This window comes from Fulmarus glacialis, unplaced genomic scaffold (genome assembly GCF_000690835.1).
Source record: "Fulmarus glacialis isolate BGI_N327 unplaced genomic scaffold, ASM69083v1 scaffold31621, whole genome shotgun sequence".
Classification (NCBI taxonomy): domain Eukaryota; kingdom Metazoa; phylum Chordata; class Aves; order Procellariiformes; family Procellariidae; genus Fulmarus; species Fulmarus glacialis.
Genome location: NW_009191422.1, coordinates 15,026 through 35,649, shown reverse-complemented (window position 1 = coordinate 35,649; position 20,624 = coordinate 15,026). Strand labels below are relative to the sequence as shown.

General features: G+C 46.3%; 1 protein-coding gene across 1 annotated transcript in view; it reads left to right on the top strand.

The window, feature by feature from the left end:
• Nucleotides 1-1,196: 1,196 nt before the first annotated feature.
• The window catches only part of NRG2 (neuregulin 2), a gene marked incomplete at both ends in the record, with an annotated part of 34,371 nt that continues 14,943 nt past the window's right edge, over nucleotides 1,197-20,624 (top strand). Inside the window, 2 exons of the mRNA XM_009586694.1 lie at nucleotides 1,197-1,317; nucleotides 12,437-12,495. Of these exons, the coding sequence (XP_009584989.1) occupies nucleotides 1,197-1,317; nucleotides 12,437-12,495 (180 nt within the window). The remainder of the gene's footprint in view (nucleotides 1,318-12,436; nucleotides 12,496-20,624) is intronic.

Here is a 20,624-nt window from a genome sequence, read left to right as displayed (position 1 = left end):
ATGAAGTTCGTTCATGCTTTGGAAAATGGGATGGAGGAGGGTATCTCCTCAGAAACCTCGAGTACAGCATAAAAGGCACTGGAAAGTGGGTAGTAGCCCCACTACTGGAGATGTAACTGTGTTAGGGTGTAAGCAAGGTGGGTAGTCCAGGAAGGGGGACTATCTTTAATGAGATTAAGTATTCAGCTGGAAAAAGCAGATGCTTTTGAGTGCCCAGCTCTTCTTTCAGTTATGTGAGGATGGGTTTGCATTCCCCAAAGTTGGTCTGCTTTTGTAACCTGTATCAGTTGCTCTAACAAAAGGTTTTTCCCTTCTTAGAAGCCTTTGTCTTGCCTATGGAGACTCTCTGTTTTGGGCTGTAACTTTGTCTGACTCATTCAGAGACAGGAATTGCAGTGAAATCCTGCAGAGTACCGTCAGTTTTGTTTGTACCTTACATGGCTGGAAAGCTTTTCTCCAGAAAGAAATTTGGATTTGGAAAAGCATCTCTATCCCAGGAAACTTGAGTCCTGCTGGCTGCCTCCCTCAGACCGGGGCTGACTGACTTCTGCTGCTGAACTTCTGCTTGTTCTCCTGAGGCACCCCATGGGGGCATGACAGAGAAATCTCAGAATTAGGGGAGGGAGAGATAGAGCTGTTCTTGCTTGCACTGGACCTGTTCCAGGGACAATGAGGGCACTTCTGGTTCTGAAAACGTATTTCCTCCCAGAGGTGTGGAGCAATGAAATGTCCCCTGCAGTATCGCTGGGTCTTGGTCCAGTATCATGATGCAAATCAGGTCCCAGCAGCATGCCACCACGACTCTGCGACTCTGCAGCACATGTTCTTCCTAACCTCCTACCTGCCTGCTGGTGCAGGGTTGCATGCGTGTATAAGGGGAGGGCAAGGAGAGGTGGGAAAGGTTCCCTACAGCTTGCCAAAAAGATGATCTTGTCCTGACATGCTGGCTGCTTAGAGGGAGGCATGTCCTCAACTCCTCACTCACTTGGCCAGTTTTGCTGGGAAAGGAAAGGTCAAGTCGCAGCCCCAGGACCTGGAGAGGTGAAGGTGGGTCTAAAGGCACAGGCTGACATTTGTAGCTCTGGGGTTTTTACTTTGGCAAATGAACTAGTTGAAAATCATCTAAGAAAACAGAATTGCCCAACAAAGGAAATAACAATATATCCTTTTTGTGTGTGTTTTTTCTTTTCCTGCAGTAACCACAACTCTCTCCTCCTGGTCCGGGCATGCTAGAAAATGCAACGAAACAGCCAAGTCCTATTGTGTCAATGGTGGGGTATGCTACTACATCGAGGGGATTAATCAGCTGTCTTGCAAGTAAGTGAGTGCAGTTCTTGTGTCAATATGGAAATTACTTGGCTGGGGGAGAGGAGACCTCTGTGCATCTGCCGGAGGAGGGGTAGCTCTGAAATTCTCCTGGCAATTGCAGTTTGAGCTGTGCAGGTTCAGAAAGGGAGACTAGAGGGGTGGGGGTGGAGGAGGAGGGTTCGTATTTTCTTTTTTGTGTGAGTGCCACTGTTCACTTTTCCTGACTCTTCCTCTAAGAATATGTTTGTCCTGGCTGTTTCCTTTCCCTTTCTTCCCGTTCTCCTCTGCAGCTTCAGGGAAGGTCGGGTCCCTTTTGCTCTCCCTGAGCTAGGTCAAAGCTCCGTGTCCCCTGCTGACGCGTCCTCCTGTCTGAGCAGGGGGGCTTTCCCCAGTGCACGGCCACCTCCCTCCTCCATGACTGGAGGGGGTCCCTTGCTGAGACCTGCCTCTTACCTCTCCTATCTGCACCTCATGGGCCCAGAAGCGAGTTTAGCACACAGCTGTTCACCACTCTGTGCCGCTCTGTGGCAGGCTGTGGGTTGTTTATTTCTCCCCTTCAAATGTTAAGACTTTCTAGGGAGACACACGAAGTTATCCTTAAAGTGAAATTTCTTGGAGAGGTTACAGTGGGGCTGCATAGTCCGAGGGATGTGGAATGGGATGTGAGACCTTTTCACCTCTGGTTCAAACCTATCACAGCCAGCAAGCCCAACAACATCTCACAGCTCACCCTCCAAGCCTAATGGGGACTGTGAATGAAAAGTGCAGTCTGATTGCCAGTGCTGGAGATGGAGGTACCCAAAGCACACCTGAACCTGCCCCCGGGCTCCTGCGGAGTGAGCATGAGGTGGTGCCCTGGGTATGCATTCGCTGAGCAGATGCAGTCAGCTTCTGAGCTCACCTGGGGATCCAGGCGTCACTGTGCCCAGCTTGGAGAAGCCCGGGGGTGACTATTTTCTCCCTGCATGGCTCAGAGACCTCTCCGTGGAGACGCACAGCCAAAGGTATTTACATCTGTGGATGTCAACCTACTACCACTGCCACTGCGTGGTGTGATGCTCACTAGACACCTCAGCTCCTCAGGCCTTGAAGGACGCATCTGAACAGAACCATCACCCCTCCTGGAAAGGTTGTGAGCTGGATTACGCTTAGCACAACTCCTCCCTTTTCCCAGTACTCCTTTGTTTTGTCAGGGAGCAGTGGGAAAGACCATGTGGAAACGCATTCTGCTGAGCTCCTGTGCTCTCACTTTCCAATGCAGGATCAGCTGTGGTGGGAAGGACATAGGATGAATAGCATCTTCCAGTTCTCCCAGGCTTGCCCCTTCAGACATGAAAAGAGCCGGGTAGGACAGAAGCCAGATGCTGTGGTCCTCCACATTTCCCATGTGCGTGAAGTGAGAGCAGCCCTCGTACACCACAGACCTGTGCTTTAGGGTAGCTGTCTCTGCCATTGGCTTCTTGGTGGCACTGTAAGTTCATCTTGCCAGTGTTCCCCATAGGAAACATAGGGGAAGCCCCATATGTGAATCAAAGTCTCAGCCACTATTCTGCTGTAGCTGTAGCTCCAGTAAGCCCCAGCAGATCCGCTCTTGCCATGCTGGGGAGGGCTTAACCCTTGAAGCCTGGAGGAGTGTATGAATCAATATCTCTATGTGTAAGCAACGTGGTGGTGCCAAAAGCATAGATTTCAATGCTATTTCTTTTGGGAAGAACTTGAATCCAGATCAAGACTTTTCAAATCGTATAAATTTCTAATTATAGCAAGGGTTACCTGAACTCCTGTCATACGCAGCTATAACGGTAACGCTCCATTTTTCCTAAGGAAGGATACACATGGTAGTTATCAAGTGTCTTCAGCAGATAGAGTGTTTTAACCAAAGTAATTCCAGCCTTGCAAAGAAACAGTCTACCTTCAAACCAGGCTGCTATGATAGCTGATGAACAGAGGCGAAGCTCAGTGATGGATTCCATTAAGATTTTATGTGCCATATGAAACAGACCTAATTATTTCATATCATTTGAAAGCTTTAATTCCTTACTTGCAGATGGTAAGATGATTTCCTTTTCTGATGAGTCCCAAGATACCAATTGCTAAAACCAGATGGGAATTGAATGAGTGTGTATGGAAGGGCAGCAAAGTGTTAACCAAAAGGAGGTGCTTTGAAGGTCTGCACTGTCACTATTCATCTGCCAGAAAAGACAGGTCTGTGTTAACAGGAACCCAGGGGACCCAAATGCCTTCCACAGTCATTTCTGATCTTACTGCTTGAGGAGATGCCTGGATGTTCATTCTCCTTGGGTGTTTTTATCATTAAATCACAGACTGAAGATAAGAAATCCTGACTTTTGAAGTGGTAGTGTTTGAAGTGGTGTAGTTTTAGAGTTTCTAGACTCCAGAAGGCAATAGTTAGATATTGAGGAATGCAGAAGCATTTGAACTGAACATAGTATTTCCCATAAACGGGCTTTCCCAATAACATGGACGGTTCTTGAGGAAGGCTGATAATGAATAAACGGACTTCACATTTGTCTGCCTGAAAACTAGCAAAATGCTGAAATGTTTCACAGCTTCCTCATTGTACCAAGACAGGAGATCTGCTGCTGTGGTTTGTCAAAGATACAATGATACAGATTCGGAGGAAAAACTAGAGGAGGCAAAGATGCAGGTTTTGACCTGCGTTTCTGAACTCTGTAACATGGGAGCCAGCCTTGGTCCTCCAGACACGCCATACCTCTGAGACATGAGCATGAAGGAGGTCGATAGGTCCTTCTGCACACAACCTCTTCAAATGCCTTGGAAATCAAACAAGAGCCGCACGAGCATCTTGAGCCAGAAACAACATATGTGTCTGTGCGCTGTTCCCACTTTGGTATTCTGATTAGAGTCAGCAGGGCCTTGGGGGGTCTTCTGGCACCGTGTGCCAGCTTACAGTCCTCCTTCACCGAGAGCTAAGGAGATTCGATACCCCGGCACCCATATGATGTTACCAGCCTTTCCAATGCCGGCTATCAGAAAACAGAATTTTAGAGTGTTCTTGTTCACTACCTGCCACCATCCTCTAATCAGCTTCCTGGAGTGGATTTCATTGTTTGCAGCTGTCCACAAGCATAGGAGATCCTTCCTGTAGATGTTACCCCTGCCACTCTGGAGCAAAAAGAGCAGCTGGGTTCTCAAATGATTTCTTCTCCTGAAGTGACTCATGCTTGATTTGTTACAGATATTGCCTAAATTGGCAGCTGGCCTTTTATTATTATTTTTTAACAGGCTTCCCAGAAATGTGTTCCTCCTGATCTTTTAAATTCTGGGGAACAAACTATTTGCCTGTAAACCCACCTTCCCCATCCTTTTCAATACACTTCAGCTAGACCCTGGACAATGCGTTCTCTTCACTGGGGAAGAGCCCAGAACGGACTTGGAGCTGTTCCAGAAATTGTGTCTTTTTTGGATTGTGTGCTTGCATAATTTTGTCCTTAATTTGAAGTAAATTCTACACACGCTAGTGTCAAAGGAAACCTGAACATGATACAATCTATGCTGATATCCTGATTCTGCAGACAGACCACCTGGAAGTTAGATGGGAGAAGTTGTGATCTGCTTCAGATATTCTGTAAATTTTCAGCATAAACCCAGGAAATGATTGAGCCACACACATACAGAATTGACTCAACAGCCCTAGTAAATTAAAAAGCCCCAGGCTCTTGTTGACAGGAAGAATTTCTCGACCCTTCTCCAGACCATTTTGCTCAGAGAGGCCTTAGGAGTTGGACTGGTTTCTCACCATAACTGTACGGAAGTGGCGAGTTTGAGTAGAGCAAATTCCAGTGCCTGCAGAAGGGATGCACACGAGCAATTCTCAAGGCCTTGAGCTGGGCTGGGACACAGAAGAGCGGCGACCGGTTTGTTGGAGCGGTGACCGGTTTGTTGTGTCCAGCTGAACATAGTGCTTGGGGTGGCTAGCAGCCTCTGATCGTGGGTCTGCCTTGGTCCTGAAGCCCATCGGGTTGTTGGCACAACTTAGAGCAGTTTGAGGTTGCTCTAATCTTTTATTGCTGGGTGCCATGCCCCACAGGGTTGTTCTAGCATGTGTATCACAGCAGAAATACTCTTTTTCCCAGTTAGGTCTTGGCACACGTTATCTACAGTTAGGGTCTTCCCAGCCAAACAAAGAAACAAAGCCAAGTCTCATTGCTGCACAGTCCTTCTCTGCCCACTTAAACGCATTTTGTGACTCTTTTGTGTGGTTGATTTAATCAAAGTGGCTGGTACCCTGGGCCAGTATCTTCATAAATTGCATGGGATCAGAAGACTTAAAGAACTTTATAGGACAACACCCTCCCATCATGTTGGACCAGTTGTGCTTGCAAGAGTCCGGCTGAAGGATTTACAAATGCTGACAGATAAACAGACTCTCTGGGTTTGGGCTGACAGCATTGCGTTACGTGAGAGAGTGAGGTCAGAGGCCTGGAGGACCTCAGACAAAAAAGTGAAAGTCAAGGAGAGAATAAAAAACAAAACAAAACAAAAGAGAAAAGATCAATTAATTTTTAAACTAGTTGATGTATGCAAATCTCCAATTTACAAAATTACATGTTCACTTCCTAGAAGCCCTTTTACTTACCTCCTCCAAGTATATTGTTTCCTGCAGATTCCCCCACGGAAGGGGAAAGATCATGCTGAAGGGTTAGCCACCTTGCCAGCTCCCCTGTGCTTTTCCAAAGCACCATTCAAAGGGGTGAACATCAGGCTGATCTCGTACAGCCATGGTCCTCCTTGTAGCACAGCTTGCTCAGCTCCCCTGTGGTGTCAGGAGCTATGCCATCCCTCTCAATGACTCTACTGATTTGGTCAGCACAAGTTGCACATTGCACAACCACAAGTATGTCACTTTGCCATGGATATATGAGCAGTTCTGTGGGGAGGTGTTGCAACGTCCTTGGAAATGAAGAACCCACAGTGTTGAGCTAGGGGTGAAAATCTCCACATCCTGTTCCAAATCTCCTGAAAGAGCCAGGGCTCATTCATTGGGTTTTGCATGCTGTTTATCTTGGGTGATGAGATCAGGTATCTTTTCAGGTTCAAGTGGCCCGTCTATGCATCCTATTCAATGCGTCCTTTTTAATGCAGGTATAACTATAGCAGACCCTTGAGAACCATCAGAGTGTGGAAGCTGATCCTGCAAAAGCGAGTCTTGGTGAAGACAACAGCGCAGGTCCTGCTGAGCTCCTACAGCTCAGTCGGAGTTGCGCTGTTGTCTTCACTGAGCCCAGAAGTGGGTGTCCCTGCAGTTTGGACTCTACTATACAGCAAACATGCCTTGATTAGCTGCTCTGGATAAGGCCTCTGCATTTACTCTGGTTACTTTCTTTTCTTCCCATCAGTGATTTTGTGGAGTCCAACCTTTTGTGGCTCTCCAGAGCCTGATCATCTGGGACTGGTCAGGGGGCAATGACAGAACTGTCTTCTTTTTCAGCCCTTCACACAAATAAGCAACATGCTTGAAACATTTCTCCATTTGCTTATATCAGTGCATTGTGTCCTTCTGCTACAGCTTCTCCTTATCCCGTTATTTTGAAGCACCTGCTCGTTCACATTCTTCTGTAACATGGATTGCATTATGAGAGCTACCGAATTTGGCATACTTTAATTAAGATCTGGGGGAGCAAAGGAAACGTGCCAACCCTTGCAAGATTTAGATCAACAGCTGGGCAGAAAAAGTTTTGCTTCCAGCAGGAACATTATGATAATGATGTTATTAATTAATAGCAGCAAATAATAATTAACAATAATTATTGCTCTGCCCTGATACAGGGCAAAAGGTCAAAGTTTCTCAATTTTCATAAATAAGTGCTCTGCAAACAACATTGAAATGGGTCATTCAAACCATTTTGGTTTGTACTTTTTGAGATGCTTTATTTGGCTGATCATCTTACTGCATTTTTTTTACCACGTAAATATTTAACGGCAATTAATCCTGAACCCAAGAGCAGAACTTTGTGGATGTTTTCGAAATGGGGTAAAAAAAAGTCTTAAGGAATTTGTCAAAACTGAAAGAATTGGGCATTTTCCAGCAACAACAGAATCTGGACAGAAAAATCCCTGACCAGTTTTATCGATGGCATTTGCAAGTAGCAAATTTTCAGATGAGGCAATTCTTTTTAATTTTCATGCACCTGGTTAGGCATAGAGGGATGGAGTTAAGCAAGGGCAGTCTTGGGGGTTCTCCACACAGGCTAGAGAGGGGACAAGGTGCTGTCTGCAAGAAGCTGGTGCAGCCTTGTACTTCCCCAAGACCATTCCTACAGACACAGCTTTGTCCACTTCCCTTGGCCTTTGAGGAGAGACGTGTTGGGCCTCCATGACACCAGTGAGTGGTCCAGGAAGTCCAAAGGTAATATTTGCAGGAATAGTCCACCATCTGTGTAGTGCCTGCAAAAGCTTTCAAAAGGAGGAGGGACTCCGTTTTGCTGGGATAGCCAGTCAAAACCTCTTGACTAGGGTCAAATGTGCAGGAAGAAGGATGCCATGATCAAAGACCATCTCATGGCTCTCAACCTTAGTGAGCCTTAACTTTCAGGTATGTCCCCCAGGCCATATGCTTGGCCACTGGAGAAGAGCTGCCCAGAAGCCCTTACCACAGGCAGCAGATTCTGTCTGCAGAAGGGGTGCTTTCCATTGTTCTTCCTGTCCAGGCTGGGAGACTCATGTGCCATGCACACTGGAAATTTCTTTCCTAGAAGTCACATCTGGATCCATAGTAGTAAATAACAAATCATCTTCACCATCCTAGAAGTATGAGACAGCTAAAAAAAAAGGAACCATGAGCATTGCATGCTTTCAAAGGTCTCCTGGACACTGTTGCTGCCAGCAGCCTTGCTTATGAGGAATCGGGACCCAGGGATGCCAGAGTGGCACATGTGTCTTGACAGCTTGTATGCTAGCTTGGGAGGTGACAGAAGGTGCTCATGTTCATGAGGGCTTCTTTTCTGTCACTTTTCCCAGTGCTGATTCACTAGTAACTAAAGATGAAAAGCCTGAGCTGTCCTAGACACAGAGAAGACAGTTATCTACTGCCTTCTGTCTAGAAAGCCTTTCTCTCCACCCACGCTAGGCTGATGGCAGAGATCTGAAGATAGGCTATATGGTAGCTGTCATGGCATCAAAGCTTCTCTGACACTTTTCTGTTTTGCTTTTTCACTTCTCACCAATTTCTTTCTCTGGGTTTTTATTTCCTTCCACCAGTTTTCACGTAATTTTCAGTCTTTCCTTAATGGCATGCAGCTTCAGTCACACTGAAGTTCCAGCCTTGGCTGACTTTTTGCGGATGTGCGCCTGAGACAGTTTTAGCTCCTTTCAGACAAAGTGCCCCTTTTTGAGGTGGGTAGGACATTTGCTTCATTCAGCAGCACCCCTGAGGCCCTTCAGTGTGCTCACAACATACATGAAATCTCAGATCCCAGACAAATGTTGCAAGCTAAACTGGATACCCTTGAAGACTCTGTGAATAAGTTCATGACTCTATCAGTGGTGATGAATAAACTTCAAAAAGGATTGGGAAGACACCTTCTATTTTGCATGCCTTGTTCAAACCCCAGTGCAATCTCTTAAAGGTTTCTCCAAAGTCTTGCCTAGGGCTTCCCTAGGGCTGTCCTTGTGAGTCTGCATCACCCAGCTGCCTCAGGTTTGTGCTTTTGACTGCCAACAGGGCATCTTCTTCACTCCACTTCCCAGCACCAGCTTCCTCTGCTTCATCACGGGGAAGCTCAATAGGCCTCAAGTCTGATGGTAACCCCTTGGGCTGGGCTTTCCTTGGGAGCTGACTGGGCTCCCTGGTATTGAAATGACGTTACTGGTATGTCTCCCTTTCCTGTGCTCCAAGATGAACGTCCAAGAATGAGAAAAGAAGGTGAATTTTTCAAAGGGAAAAATGACCAGGGAGTCAAATTTCCAGTTTCAAAAGTGACTTGGATACTGAAAAACTTCAGTGTATGACTAGGGAGTTCAGTGAAGCCTTATGCAGAGCCATGCCCTTAAGTTCTCCCCGAGCAGTTTGGGGTGCACGAATAGCCCAGCACCCTCCCACATGGAGGAGTTAGCACAGCTCCCAAAAACCAGATGCTGTGTAGCACAGAAAACAGGTTTGGTCATGGGCAGTGAGGGTGCACCAGCTTTTTTGCTCAGTGCAGACCTACCAAAACTGCAGTGAAAACCAGCAAGAAATCAAGTGCCAAAGCCATGTCAGTCATGCAGGGCCTTCCAAAGCTTTCTTCTGTGAGAGGGACAGCAGGTGAAATGTCCCCTGGACATGGGGCACCCTGCCTTGGAGAACTGGGAAATGCATTCTTTAGGGGAAAGATGGACAGGTTTGGAGCTGTGGAGGTGTTGAGGTGGAGAAGGACAGTAGATGGGATGGAGAGATTATGCAGCCTTTTATTGGCTATATCTTGTCCTTGGATCATGCTGGATTCAGAGGTGTATCTGCAGATCTGTTGTAGGCATCCAGCGTCCATCATTGAGGCTCAGGCTACCTCTGGGGTTCCAGCAGGTTGTGCCACAGGCGGATGACCTTCTTTAGGAGCCTGTGGCAGTGGTATATCAGTGTGTCAGCAAATGCCTCAGCCTTCCCCCGGGAGTGTTGATGCAGGTCTCCATGCCAGGTCTATGCACTGGGGAAATGGCACCAGCCACGTCCATCACCACAGCTAGGAGATCTTTACACCTTGTCCTGCCTTGTGCCCAGCCACCTGCTGCCTCCTCAAGTCCTTCCCCAGACCTCAGCTGAATCTCACCTCTCCCATTTGGAGAGGAGCCCTCCAGCTCAGAGAAGCCTGTATCCTTGCAGGCTTGACAGATGGGCTGGTGTACCCTTGGTCTGTACAGCTGGTGCGGCTGCTGAGAGCCCCTCGTGCTCCCTCACATGTCGTGATTCCCACCTGCTGGCCCAGATCAGCATATGTCCATGATGAGGGAGAACTGTTAAAAACCAAGGTTTTCTGGTCACATGAATCTCTCTAATTTCTCTAATTTCTACCTCCTCCTCCCAAGGGAACTAAATAGTTGCTAAAAAACACTGTCTGTGTACCCTTAAGCAAGTAGAGAGAAGCAGCAATTCATCTCTCTTCTTGACTTTTTTTATTGCCATTGGAATTGCAAATCTGTAACGTGCCATCTAAACATAAATCTGTCAAGAACAACAAATGCTGCCATAGCCCTTGAGTAACAGTACAGAACTAATCTGCCAACAAGCTTTGGAACTACAAAGCTTTGGTCAGATTAAACATCAAAGCTGTCCCTTCCTAATCCCCTTCGCTGTGTCTGCAGACTGGGAGCAGGCGTTAGCACACCTTTGGGAGGCACGAAAGGGTCAGATCTACACGGCCCACGCGGGGCTGGCAGTGAGCACGTGGGACCTGGACCTGGGACTGGACCTGGACCTGGACCCCCGCTCCACCCCACCATATGCGCAGGTTGGGACCAGCTGTCTGACACTGTGCTGGGGCTGCTCCGGCTGCTTGCTGTCCTTCGCAGTGGACCGGCAGGGAGCTAAGCCATTGACCTCAGGCTCGGGCCTCTGGTCCACGTCCTTTTTGCTGAGGTGTCTTTCACTCCCTTTGTTGACCAGCTGGGGCCTGCAAACACTGAGGGACAGTACGATCTTGTAGGTGGCAGCTGAGAGCAAGGAAGGTCTGACGTGTGCAAGGCACAGAGGCTGCAGCCCCGCTTACCCCAAGAAGTTGGAAAACAGATGTTAAGATGCTAGCTATAATGATAAAACCCTCTTAAGCTCAGAGGAGGGAGAAGTTGTTTGGGGAGGGAGTTGTGGGATGGGCAGGTAAGAGCTGGGACTTCAAGAAAGCTAGGGATAACTTTGAGGGACTATCCAAGGAGGCCAGAAGAAGAGATGTGAAGTGAGGGAGATAAGTGCTTGGGGGAGAAGCATTTGACCACCCACAGCTGAGGTCCCATCGCTTCCCAGGTTCACCCGCAGCTGCAGCGGGTCACAGCACAGAGTGTGTGTTGTTTCAGCAGCTCCCGCTGCACCCCTGCCCACGTCCCTGTGCTCCCCAAACCTGGCTCAGCCTGGGAGCTGCTCTGGGGAGCCTACTTATGAGCTGGTGCACGTGCCTGGTGGCCCTTGTCCACCATCGCTGCCACTGCAGCATCATGCTGACGTGTAACTGGTGCCCCATGAGCTGGCACATCCCGGCCCGTCACGTAACATTGGTCGGGATAGCCTGAGAGAGCCTGGCAGTTGGGCAGCATGTGAGACCTGTTTAGTTCAGCTTTCTTCTCTGTCCCTTTCTCTCTGTTAACACAGAGACTCTGCACATGCTTTCTCTCTAACTGCAACGTAACCCTTTTCCCTGGAACATCCTGTGGGTGCTTCTGGGGTAATAATGGGAAGATGCTTGCCGTACACAACGCTGTCGCCTGAGCAGCTGCTCAACGCTCTGTGGTGCCTCTTGCCAGTCTTGTCTAGATAGCAGCTCCAAGGAGAGTCTCTGAAAGTAGCATCCAGCCCATCTCGATCTTCCTGCCAGCTGGTGCTTCTAGCAGGTGAGAAGGAAGGAGGCAGGCAGAGGAGGAAAGGAGGGGTTTGGCTGGCTGCTTGAAGACCCAGGCCAAAACCAGAGCTGGAATGCTGATGTTGCAGGTGCCTGGTTAAAGCAAAGCAAAGAGTAAATACACATGTAAAGCCTTTATTTTTTCCATTCATCACAATGCACTTTTTATTTCTGACCTTAGCCTCAAGATTGGTGCCAGACATGTTCTGTGATTTCTCCCCTTTTCCCCTCCAGATGTCCAAACGGATTCTTCGGACAGAGATGTTTGGAGAAACTGCCTTTGCGATTGTACATGCCAGATCCTAAGCAAAGTATGTTTGAAGACAAAAAACGCACCACACTACTTAAAACCTCCTGGGCACAGCGGTGGATGTAGAGTGGTCTAGTCAGGGATGGCTCTTGGTGTCAGCTTTGGGCTAGGGCTTAGGGATGCAGGTAAGGGTGAAGGCTGAAAGCAGACAGATAGGAGTCGTGGAAGGGATCAGAAGGGGCCTCAGTTTGGTCTGTTTGGGTGTCATTTTGCTATCTTGTTTCTCTCTTTCTGGTTTTCTTTCTTCCGGTAGGTGTCCGATCGAATTCACAGGAGACCGGTGTCAGCATTTCGCAATGGTCAGCTTCTCCAGTATGTCTCTTTCTACTTCTCTCTCTCCCTGGTTATTGTAGCTCTGTGTCGTGTCCTTAAAGCAGGTTCTTCTGTTCTCCAAGAGCCCTCTTCCTGTCTTGTGCGGTCCCAGCTCTGCTTGGCCGAAAGAGGAGCTGTGATCGTGTCCAAGAGGAGAATCGGGGCTCTTGTTATCTCCCCATTTGTTACAATGGGTTCTGCTTTCATTTCTGATTGAACTTAATGTTGCTTGTTCTTTTCATGCAAAATGCAAATAAGGCACAAGGTTATGTGGTGTGCTGTGTGAGAACAGTCTGTGTGATAAGCTGTATCTGCTAGCATTACTGTCTCAAGATGGACTATGTTGTGCAGTGCAAGAGATGTACGTTTTCCCATGACTCTTGCGAGGGGTGTGTGAGTCTCTCTGTACCATCTGAGGAAATCACAGCGAGGGCTGTAATGACATTTCCCTGAGGTGAGGTTGCGTTTCTGTTTCCAGAAGTTAAACCAAGCACCAGTTGCTGTTCAGGTGAGATGGTTGGGGGCTGGCTCGGAGTCAGATCCTGGAGCACGCCCAGAGTGCTGTACGGGGCACACGTGGACACCTGGAGCCCCGGAGGTCACGCTGGTGGCTGCCACTGTCTCAGGGCTTCCCACGCCTCAGTGCCACGCAGGATACAGGCTAAATCTGCTGACTGGGCATCTCGGACTATACCCCTCCCAGATGCAGAGATGTTCCTGTCTCTCCTAGGGCGGTTGGACAGCCTTGCATATGGGGTTGTGTCTAACTACAGTGGCCGATCCTTTTAACCTAGTGTTCAGTGGGTGTAAATACCCCAGAGCCCTTGCACTTGGTGCTTCCCGGTGTCTAGCTTCCAGTTCCTACAGGCGCTAGGTCTCCAGAGATGCCTCACTCTGGACCTCATTAGCTCGTTTTGTTCAAGGCAGATAATTTTTCCGTGTCCATACTCAATGTCCCAGCATCAGTGGGATCCTGGTCTGGGTAAGGACTGACCTGGAAGGAGGCGCAGTTAACAGCGCAGGACATCGGCCACGGTGACCCTCTGACCATCCTGCCTCCATGCTGGCCGTTTGGACCACCACAAATGGTAGTTTTAATTTAAAAAGAGGCTCTTTAAAAAGACCCACAGGAGAGGCTTTAATTAGTGGGAACCAGAGGAGAAATGCCTCTCCATGATGACTCTGATTGCCAGTACCCCCTCTCCCGCCACTCTGTAAGAAATCCTGCAGTCCTCATCCCAAACTGGCAATAGCAGGAGTCTCCTTAGCACGTGCTAATAGCTGGCAAGTGCTCGCGTTAGACTCCCTTCTACAGAGTATACAGACAAGATGCAAATGGGCTTTGTGAGGCCCCTGGGACAGCTTGATGTTTTTACATTGCCTTTTGTTCCAAATTGGCTTCCAAAGTTGAAACCTCCATTGATTTATTCTTTCAGACTAACACATCCAAGTAAGCTCTTTTTAAAATGACAAAACAAAATGTTCTGTTTTGATCTTTAACGTGATGCAAAAGGCTTTCCTTTCCACTTTTAAGCCCATGGTGTCAGGGACCCCGGCTGCAGACAGCAGTGGGATGCTCGCCTGATGAAGCTGATTTGTAGCATGTTTCACGAGGTGGTGTCCAACAGGCTTAAACATTATTGCTACCATGCTGCAAAACCAAAACAGGGGTAAAAATTAGTTTTATGTCAGGAAAATGCCTTTTCAGAACATTAATGGCAAGAGTAAACAGCACCTGGTTTTTTACCCAGCCTGCAGAATCCAGCTTTTTATGAGAATGAGATTTGTTTAAATTTTATTCATGTCTTAGAACAATGCCAACTTTAAAACCGACACATGTACATTTCCTTACCTCAATTCTGCTTTAACCACGTGATAGTAAGGTTAACAATCCAGGTTACCTGTCTGAACTTGGATAAAAATCATCTAAGATGATGATTCATATGTGTTTATAGCTGTTTTCACTTTCAGGTCACAGTTGGGTAATATACAAAGCAGCAACACTGCAGAAAAGCATGCACTCAACTTGCTGTTCTTATGTATAGGAAAGGCATTTCACTTGAGCCTGGACTGTGCAAATGCTTACTTTCTACTTTAATCAATAATTAGGGCACCGTAGAAGTTGCTGTTGCTCTTTAATTCACTCAGTGCTTCATCCCATATGGGTTCTGACAGGTCAAAAGCTGAAACAGATTAAATGAGATTCAGGCATTTCCACTGGAAATAAAATAGCTCTGTCCTGATTCACGTTTTGATAACATTGCCAGCACCTGACAGATACTTAAATAGTAAATAATGACACCTACACTGATGTTGTTTTAATTGCATTTGAGGTATTTCAGGTTTTCAGGCCTAGATAGAAGCCTTCTGATTCTTTAACATAAATATTAAATATTACAATATGACTTTTCGTAGGTATATCCCAGGGCTGAGCAAAAGTCTCTGTAGAGTGAACTGCATTTAAGATGCTGTTCTGAAAAGATATGGCAGATACTTTGCTGAATTTGGGCCAGAGATGGAGGTAGTGCAGCATCCCAGCATCATGCTAGATGTTGTGTTTCTTCCTTCTGGGAGCAGCTTCCTATCTCACTGGTTTAAACCCTTATTCAGATTTTGCTTAGGTAAAACTGCCCATGTTCTCTAGGAGTTCAGTCTATCTTTGTCTATTTGACAGGTAGCTCTGGAGGTTTGTTTTAATCTGATTGTCCGAAATACCTGCTAGAGCACTGCAATTATGCAGATGAAAATCAGATGTATTTAGGTAGGTTTTCTTGCATGTGATATTTCTCTATGTTGCTGTTACAACCATATGACCAAGTGCCTACTGCCAGACATTCTGGGTATATACCCTACTGCTTGAAAATGAAGAGGAAATGTTAAAGATGGAGGTTTTTTCTATGTCGTATATGCTAATTTCTAACAGATTGGTACAGAGGAACTCACTAGGAATTATATTATTGGGCTAGCTCGGAGACCTCCCAGTCTGTCCCGGCTCAGCCCTTATTTGGATGAATAGCATTTGCTTTTGGTAGGAATTTGCAATAGCAGAATTGAAGCAAGTATCTCAGCGTTGGTTCCCATCTGCTTATAAGGAGTTTACATTTTATTTTGCTTGCATTGTAATGCAAATGTAATGGGAAATGTGTTGAGATACTGGAGAAAAAAAGCAAAGCACGCTAAAACAGCTACGTATCTGAGAAAATGGATGCATAGTGCAAACAGACAGCATTGCTCTGGCCTAGCAAGATGCCACTTCTGAGCAGAACTGTGGTACCTGACTGTGTCAGCTCTCCAAGCCTGCCTTTACGCTAAGCCTGCATTAGTCTAAGCCACCCCGATGGTCTGTTTTCTAGCAAGGCTCATACCGTAAGGAGATCTAAGGAAACGTGTTTATTTTGGGCAGCAGTGGCTAGGTATGTGTAGACAGTTGGCTACCATCAGTCAGCAGACGGACAATAACCTGCTGAGCGGCAGCAACACAGATGAGGGCCTTTGAGACATTGACACGTAGTAATCCCACATCCAGTAAGTATGGGCAAAGTCTCACAGGGAAACTTAAAAGCTTTATCCTGTTTATCATAGGTCAGTTTTAGGACAGTATGACAGATGGCTTTCCCACATTCATCAAATAGAAAATCTACTAGAAGGAAGGAAGGAGAGATGTCAGAGCAAACAACTGCACATTCACTGCGATTAAAATAGTTGAAAGGTACACATCTGAGAATAAAAAGATGCCCTGACTTGAGATGTGCTGACTTAAGCCTGGTTAGACCCCTTTTGTCTGTATGAAATTTTACTGATCTCAGTTGATCTCTGTGCATGCTCCTCCATCCACGCATAAGGAATTGGCTGATGAATCAAGGTTAGAAGATCATGTTGTCTAGGCTTTAACTAACCTGTAAGAGGAAAGCCTTAAAGACACTGTACAATATAACTGAAGGACATTAAAGAAACACTTAAAGCAGTTTTGATTTAGACTGAAGGAGAATTAATGGCAGTGAACAGAGGGTACGGTGATTGCCTGCAGTTACTATATAAAACAGAGGAATGCCTTGGTAGATGAGAATACAGAGAATTATTTCCATGGGTGATGAGTCATTAAATAATCTTTCTAAAATGTTTTTCACATCAAGGTCTTCATATTTCTATGTCTCCATAGGATTATAGTTGCAGATATAATTAATATATATACTGCATTGTACATGTGATGGTAAAGTCATATTGTTTGCTAGTTTCAGGAGTTAGATCTTGCAGTTATGATGTAACTCTGATGAAACCAGAGGGATGGGAGATCCTAACTCCAAAATGTGACCTAAAGCAGGAATCCTCCCTGACCCTGGCCACGGGGAATGCAATGTGCAGGCAAGGAGTAACTAGCTGTACTGGCAGTCTCAGTTCACGTCATGAACTCGTCTTCTGACCCCGGTTCTCCCTGCCTCCCTCTTTGCAGCAACAGTGCAGCCAGATGCTCATTATATTTTCAGTGGGCTTTTAGACATCTGTATTAGAGGTTTGAGTCCAAATTCATCCCCCAGGCTCCCTTCATAGTCACTGCAGAGGGTTCGGCACCCGAGGATGAGCATTTGGCTAATTGAACTCCATTGCTGCCATCAGGATGAGATGTCTCATCCTCCAGAGGTGCTGAGGGTGATGAGTACACACTCATAGCTGTCAGATGTCTCTCCCGGAGCCCTGGTACAGGTACCAGCAGAGTCACAGATCACAGGTGTCTCTGTCTGGCTTCCATGCACTAGTGAGAACAGAAGTTTAACACATCAAACTGTTGATCCACAGCCTGAATGAATCCATAGCATTAGTACCCAGGGACCATTTTGCCTTTGCAGTCAGATCTTCATCTCTGCTGGCACACGTGGGTGAAAAGTTCAGCATCTTGCTGAACACAAAAGACTCAGGAAGTCTTTCTAATGTGAGAGGTTCTAGTGGGTACTGGAGACTGACCCAATTGATAGCTGTCTACTGCGTCCAGCTTCATAGGCACAACTATGTCTTGCAGCTCTTTCCAGAAGACAGAAGCATGTCCAAAATCATCCTTTCTTTTAAGAAACTTTTTTTTTAAAGCTGTGCTGGCACCTGTATTTCATAGCTGACTGTTCTACATCAGATCAAGATCTAGCTCTATCTTCTCTCTCCTACAAGAAACTTTAGAAGTCTTTGTAAAACCCTGCTGGAAGTTTACTAATAAATTGCCAGGCTTTGGGCTGGCTGGTGGTGAAGGTTTTGTAAAACACATTGGCAACTATTTCACTCCTGGTGGGCCAAGATACTGAAAGTTAAACATCGTGAGCAGGAACATTTATACCTTCCTAAGTCTGCACATTTGGATTCTTTCCACTTGCAATTCATGGAAGAATATAGAAATTTGGGGTGAAGTTTTATGCTTATGCTTGTCTCTTGCCCGTGGAATCTGAAGTTTCATCTTAACTTTGCTATTTATTCATCTTCTAAAATAGTTGTCACTGATCTGGAGGACAAATGTCATACCATTCATCTTCTAGTTTAGTGAAACATTTTCATTTTCTACTTTGTGACCTAATTAAAGTTGAAGTCTGTAGCCTGCCTGTAAACATCCTGGAATAGAGCTGACATTCATATACAAGGTAATCTAGCATATTCTCCATTTTTACCCCATATTTCATTCTTGGTTTCTTTACAAATTGAATTTTAATTCATAGTTGGAGTCTTCCTACTGGTCTGCTTTGGAAGCACAGAGCAGTATTTTCTGCTATCCATTGGGAGAGCTGGCTTTCTCTTCAACTTTGGGCTCCCTAAAAGTCTGTTATTCAGGCATCAAATCCCTTTTCTGAAGGGGAGAAAGACAGCTACTCCTGTTGCATGGTACTCAGTGTAGTCATCTGGAAACATGGAAGAGAAGAGCTTGAGCTGAGAAATCAGTCTTGCAGTCGCAGACTACCTGGTCAATTCTGCTTGCAGTGGACGCTGATATGAAAGCATATCCTGAGTTCCCAGCTTGATATGTCTCCCAGGACTCCCTAACTGTCGCCATCAAAAGCTTAGTGTGATGGGTCTGGCTCCTGGTTGATTTGCTATGTGGCAGGACATCTCCCTTGCATAGGCATTACAGATTCTTTCCAACAACAGATGATGAACACGGGTACTTCCGAGATGAGAACCACCATCTGTTCTTGAGCATCCACCGCACCGACACTAGGTGTGATCTGTGTAATGATCTCAGCAGCATGATTCCTGCCCTATCACAACACATTTCATGTCGATCAATGTCTGGGTCTTCCCATCAGTCCTTCTTTCGAAAGAAATTGTTTTCGTAGAGCCTTTCCAGCCAGAAAAGCATAAATTGTTTCTACCTGCAGTGTCTCTATCAGGGTCTCTGGACTGGAAACAGAATCGCATGTTCCCACAGTGGCACACAAACTGCTCCCAACGCTGCCGACTAGGCCCTCGTGGAAGCAGAGCAGTGTAGGTTTATCAGGTGAGAGGCTTCTTATTTTTCTGAGGGATGGTCCCATTCACTCCGAAGTCACCAGGCTGCAGCCGGAGGAGTGTTGGTCACTCTGACATGTAAAAGTGACCCTTCTGACAGGTCGGTTTTGGACGCTTGCTCCTCACACTGAGGTGGAGTGTCCCTGTGAGCAGAGGGATAAATGTACCACTTCAAGCTCTTCTGGGAAGGACTAGATCTGAATTTCAGCTTCTCTGTTCACTTCACTTCAACTCACTTATTCAGCAGTAGTTTCCTACCTCTTGATTGCGATATGAAAATGATAAGCGGGAGAATACTTTTTTTTACCTACCTTTCTGTTTCCTCCTCCACCTCTTACTCATCTGAACATTAAAACAATATTTAGCAGCATTTTGAATTCCACAAACATTCTGCAGCTTCCTTCCAATGACACAATAACTGCTGACCACTTAATTACAGGGTGATGACTACGCTGTGGTGTGGCTGGGTAATTACAGGGCGTTTGTGGTTTATCATAACAGGGTTATTCCTCTCCCCTGGACGGCAGTACAGGTTACCCTTTGGGATCTCCTAAAGTTAATTGCATGCTAATCCACAGCAGCTTGCTCATACTCTATTGTTATGTATCTGGACTCTTGAGGCCCACCAAATTATTTTTATTGATACAGTACTGGACAAGCTAAATGGCTGTGCAATTTATGGGAAGTTTGCAGACTTTCTGTACTTGGAGATCCCACTTATTGCCCAGCCCTTAACACGAGCACAGTGGCCTCTGTCCCCAGCATCACAGGACTGTCTTGCATTGCTCCCTGTACCCCCGGGAGCAATGGGGGGTACATTGCACCCTGGTGCTGCAAGTATTACTCTTGTCAGTACAATTTATTAACAATAGCCTGTCTTGCTGGTCCTCAGATGTTAATTCTCCACTTTGTTTCATGCCTTGGAGCATGCTCTGTGACTCATATAGCCCTCTGGGGGACCCAAGCGTTTTTGGGGGGAATAATGCATGCAGTAACTAAACATCTTAATGACGTTCTTGGGCAACCCGAAGTCCACATGAGCACAGGCCCAGTTTTCACAGCTGTTTGCTAAGGCTTTTATCCTTCTTAATCATCTTACAAATCTACAGTTCAGTGAGAGCCATCTTGTCTTGAGGTGTTACTCCTATAAGGATATTTTAGATAAAATGGTTTTGTCTGTTCGTCTTTTAAAACAGGTAAAATACATTATAGAGAAAAACATACTCACAAAGTCACTGTGCATCAAGTAAGCGTAGGACTTTGTCTTCTGTCTGATAATGAGAAAAAAATCCACCACAAAATTTGTGAGTGTGTCTACAGAGTACCCACCCTACGGGTAGCATCTAAATCCAACTGAATTTTTTCTTTCATTCCACTTCAGCTGAATGTCAACCTCTGGGGACTTGAGTGTAAGGTCCATGCATCACTTAACTCTTCAGGAAGCCCTGCTTTGAACAGCTGAGTGGTACCGATCTGGGTGATGGGATCCAACCTGAATCCCACGCAGATGTGCTGCAGCTGAGACAAAGACTGTGAAAATGAAACATTTTTGTCATCTCTTTCAAATTTTTCCCTTTTTTCCCTTCCTCAACTCTCCCATGCTCACTGCCTTTCTGTGTTGGACAGCCTTCTGTATACACATGGTAGTT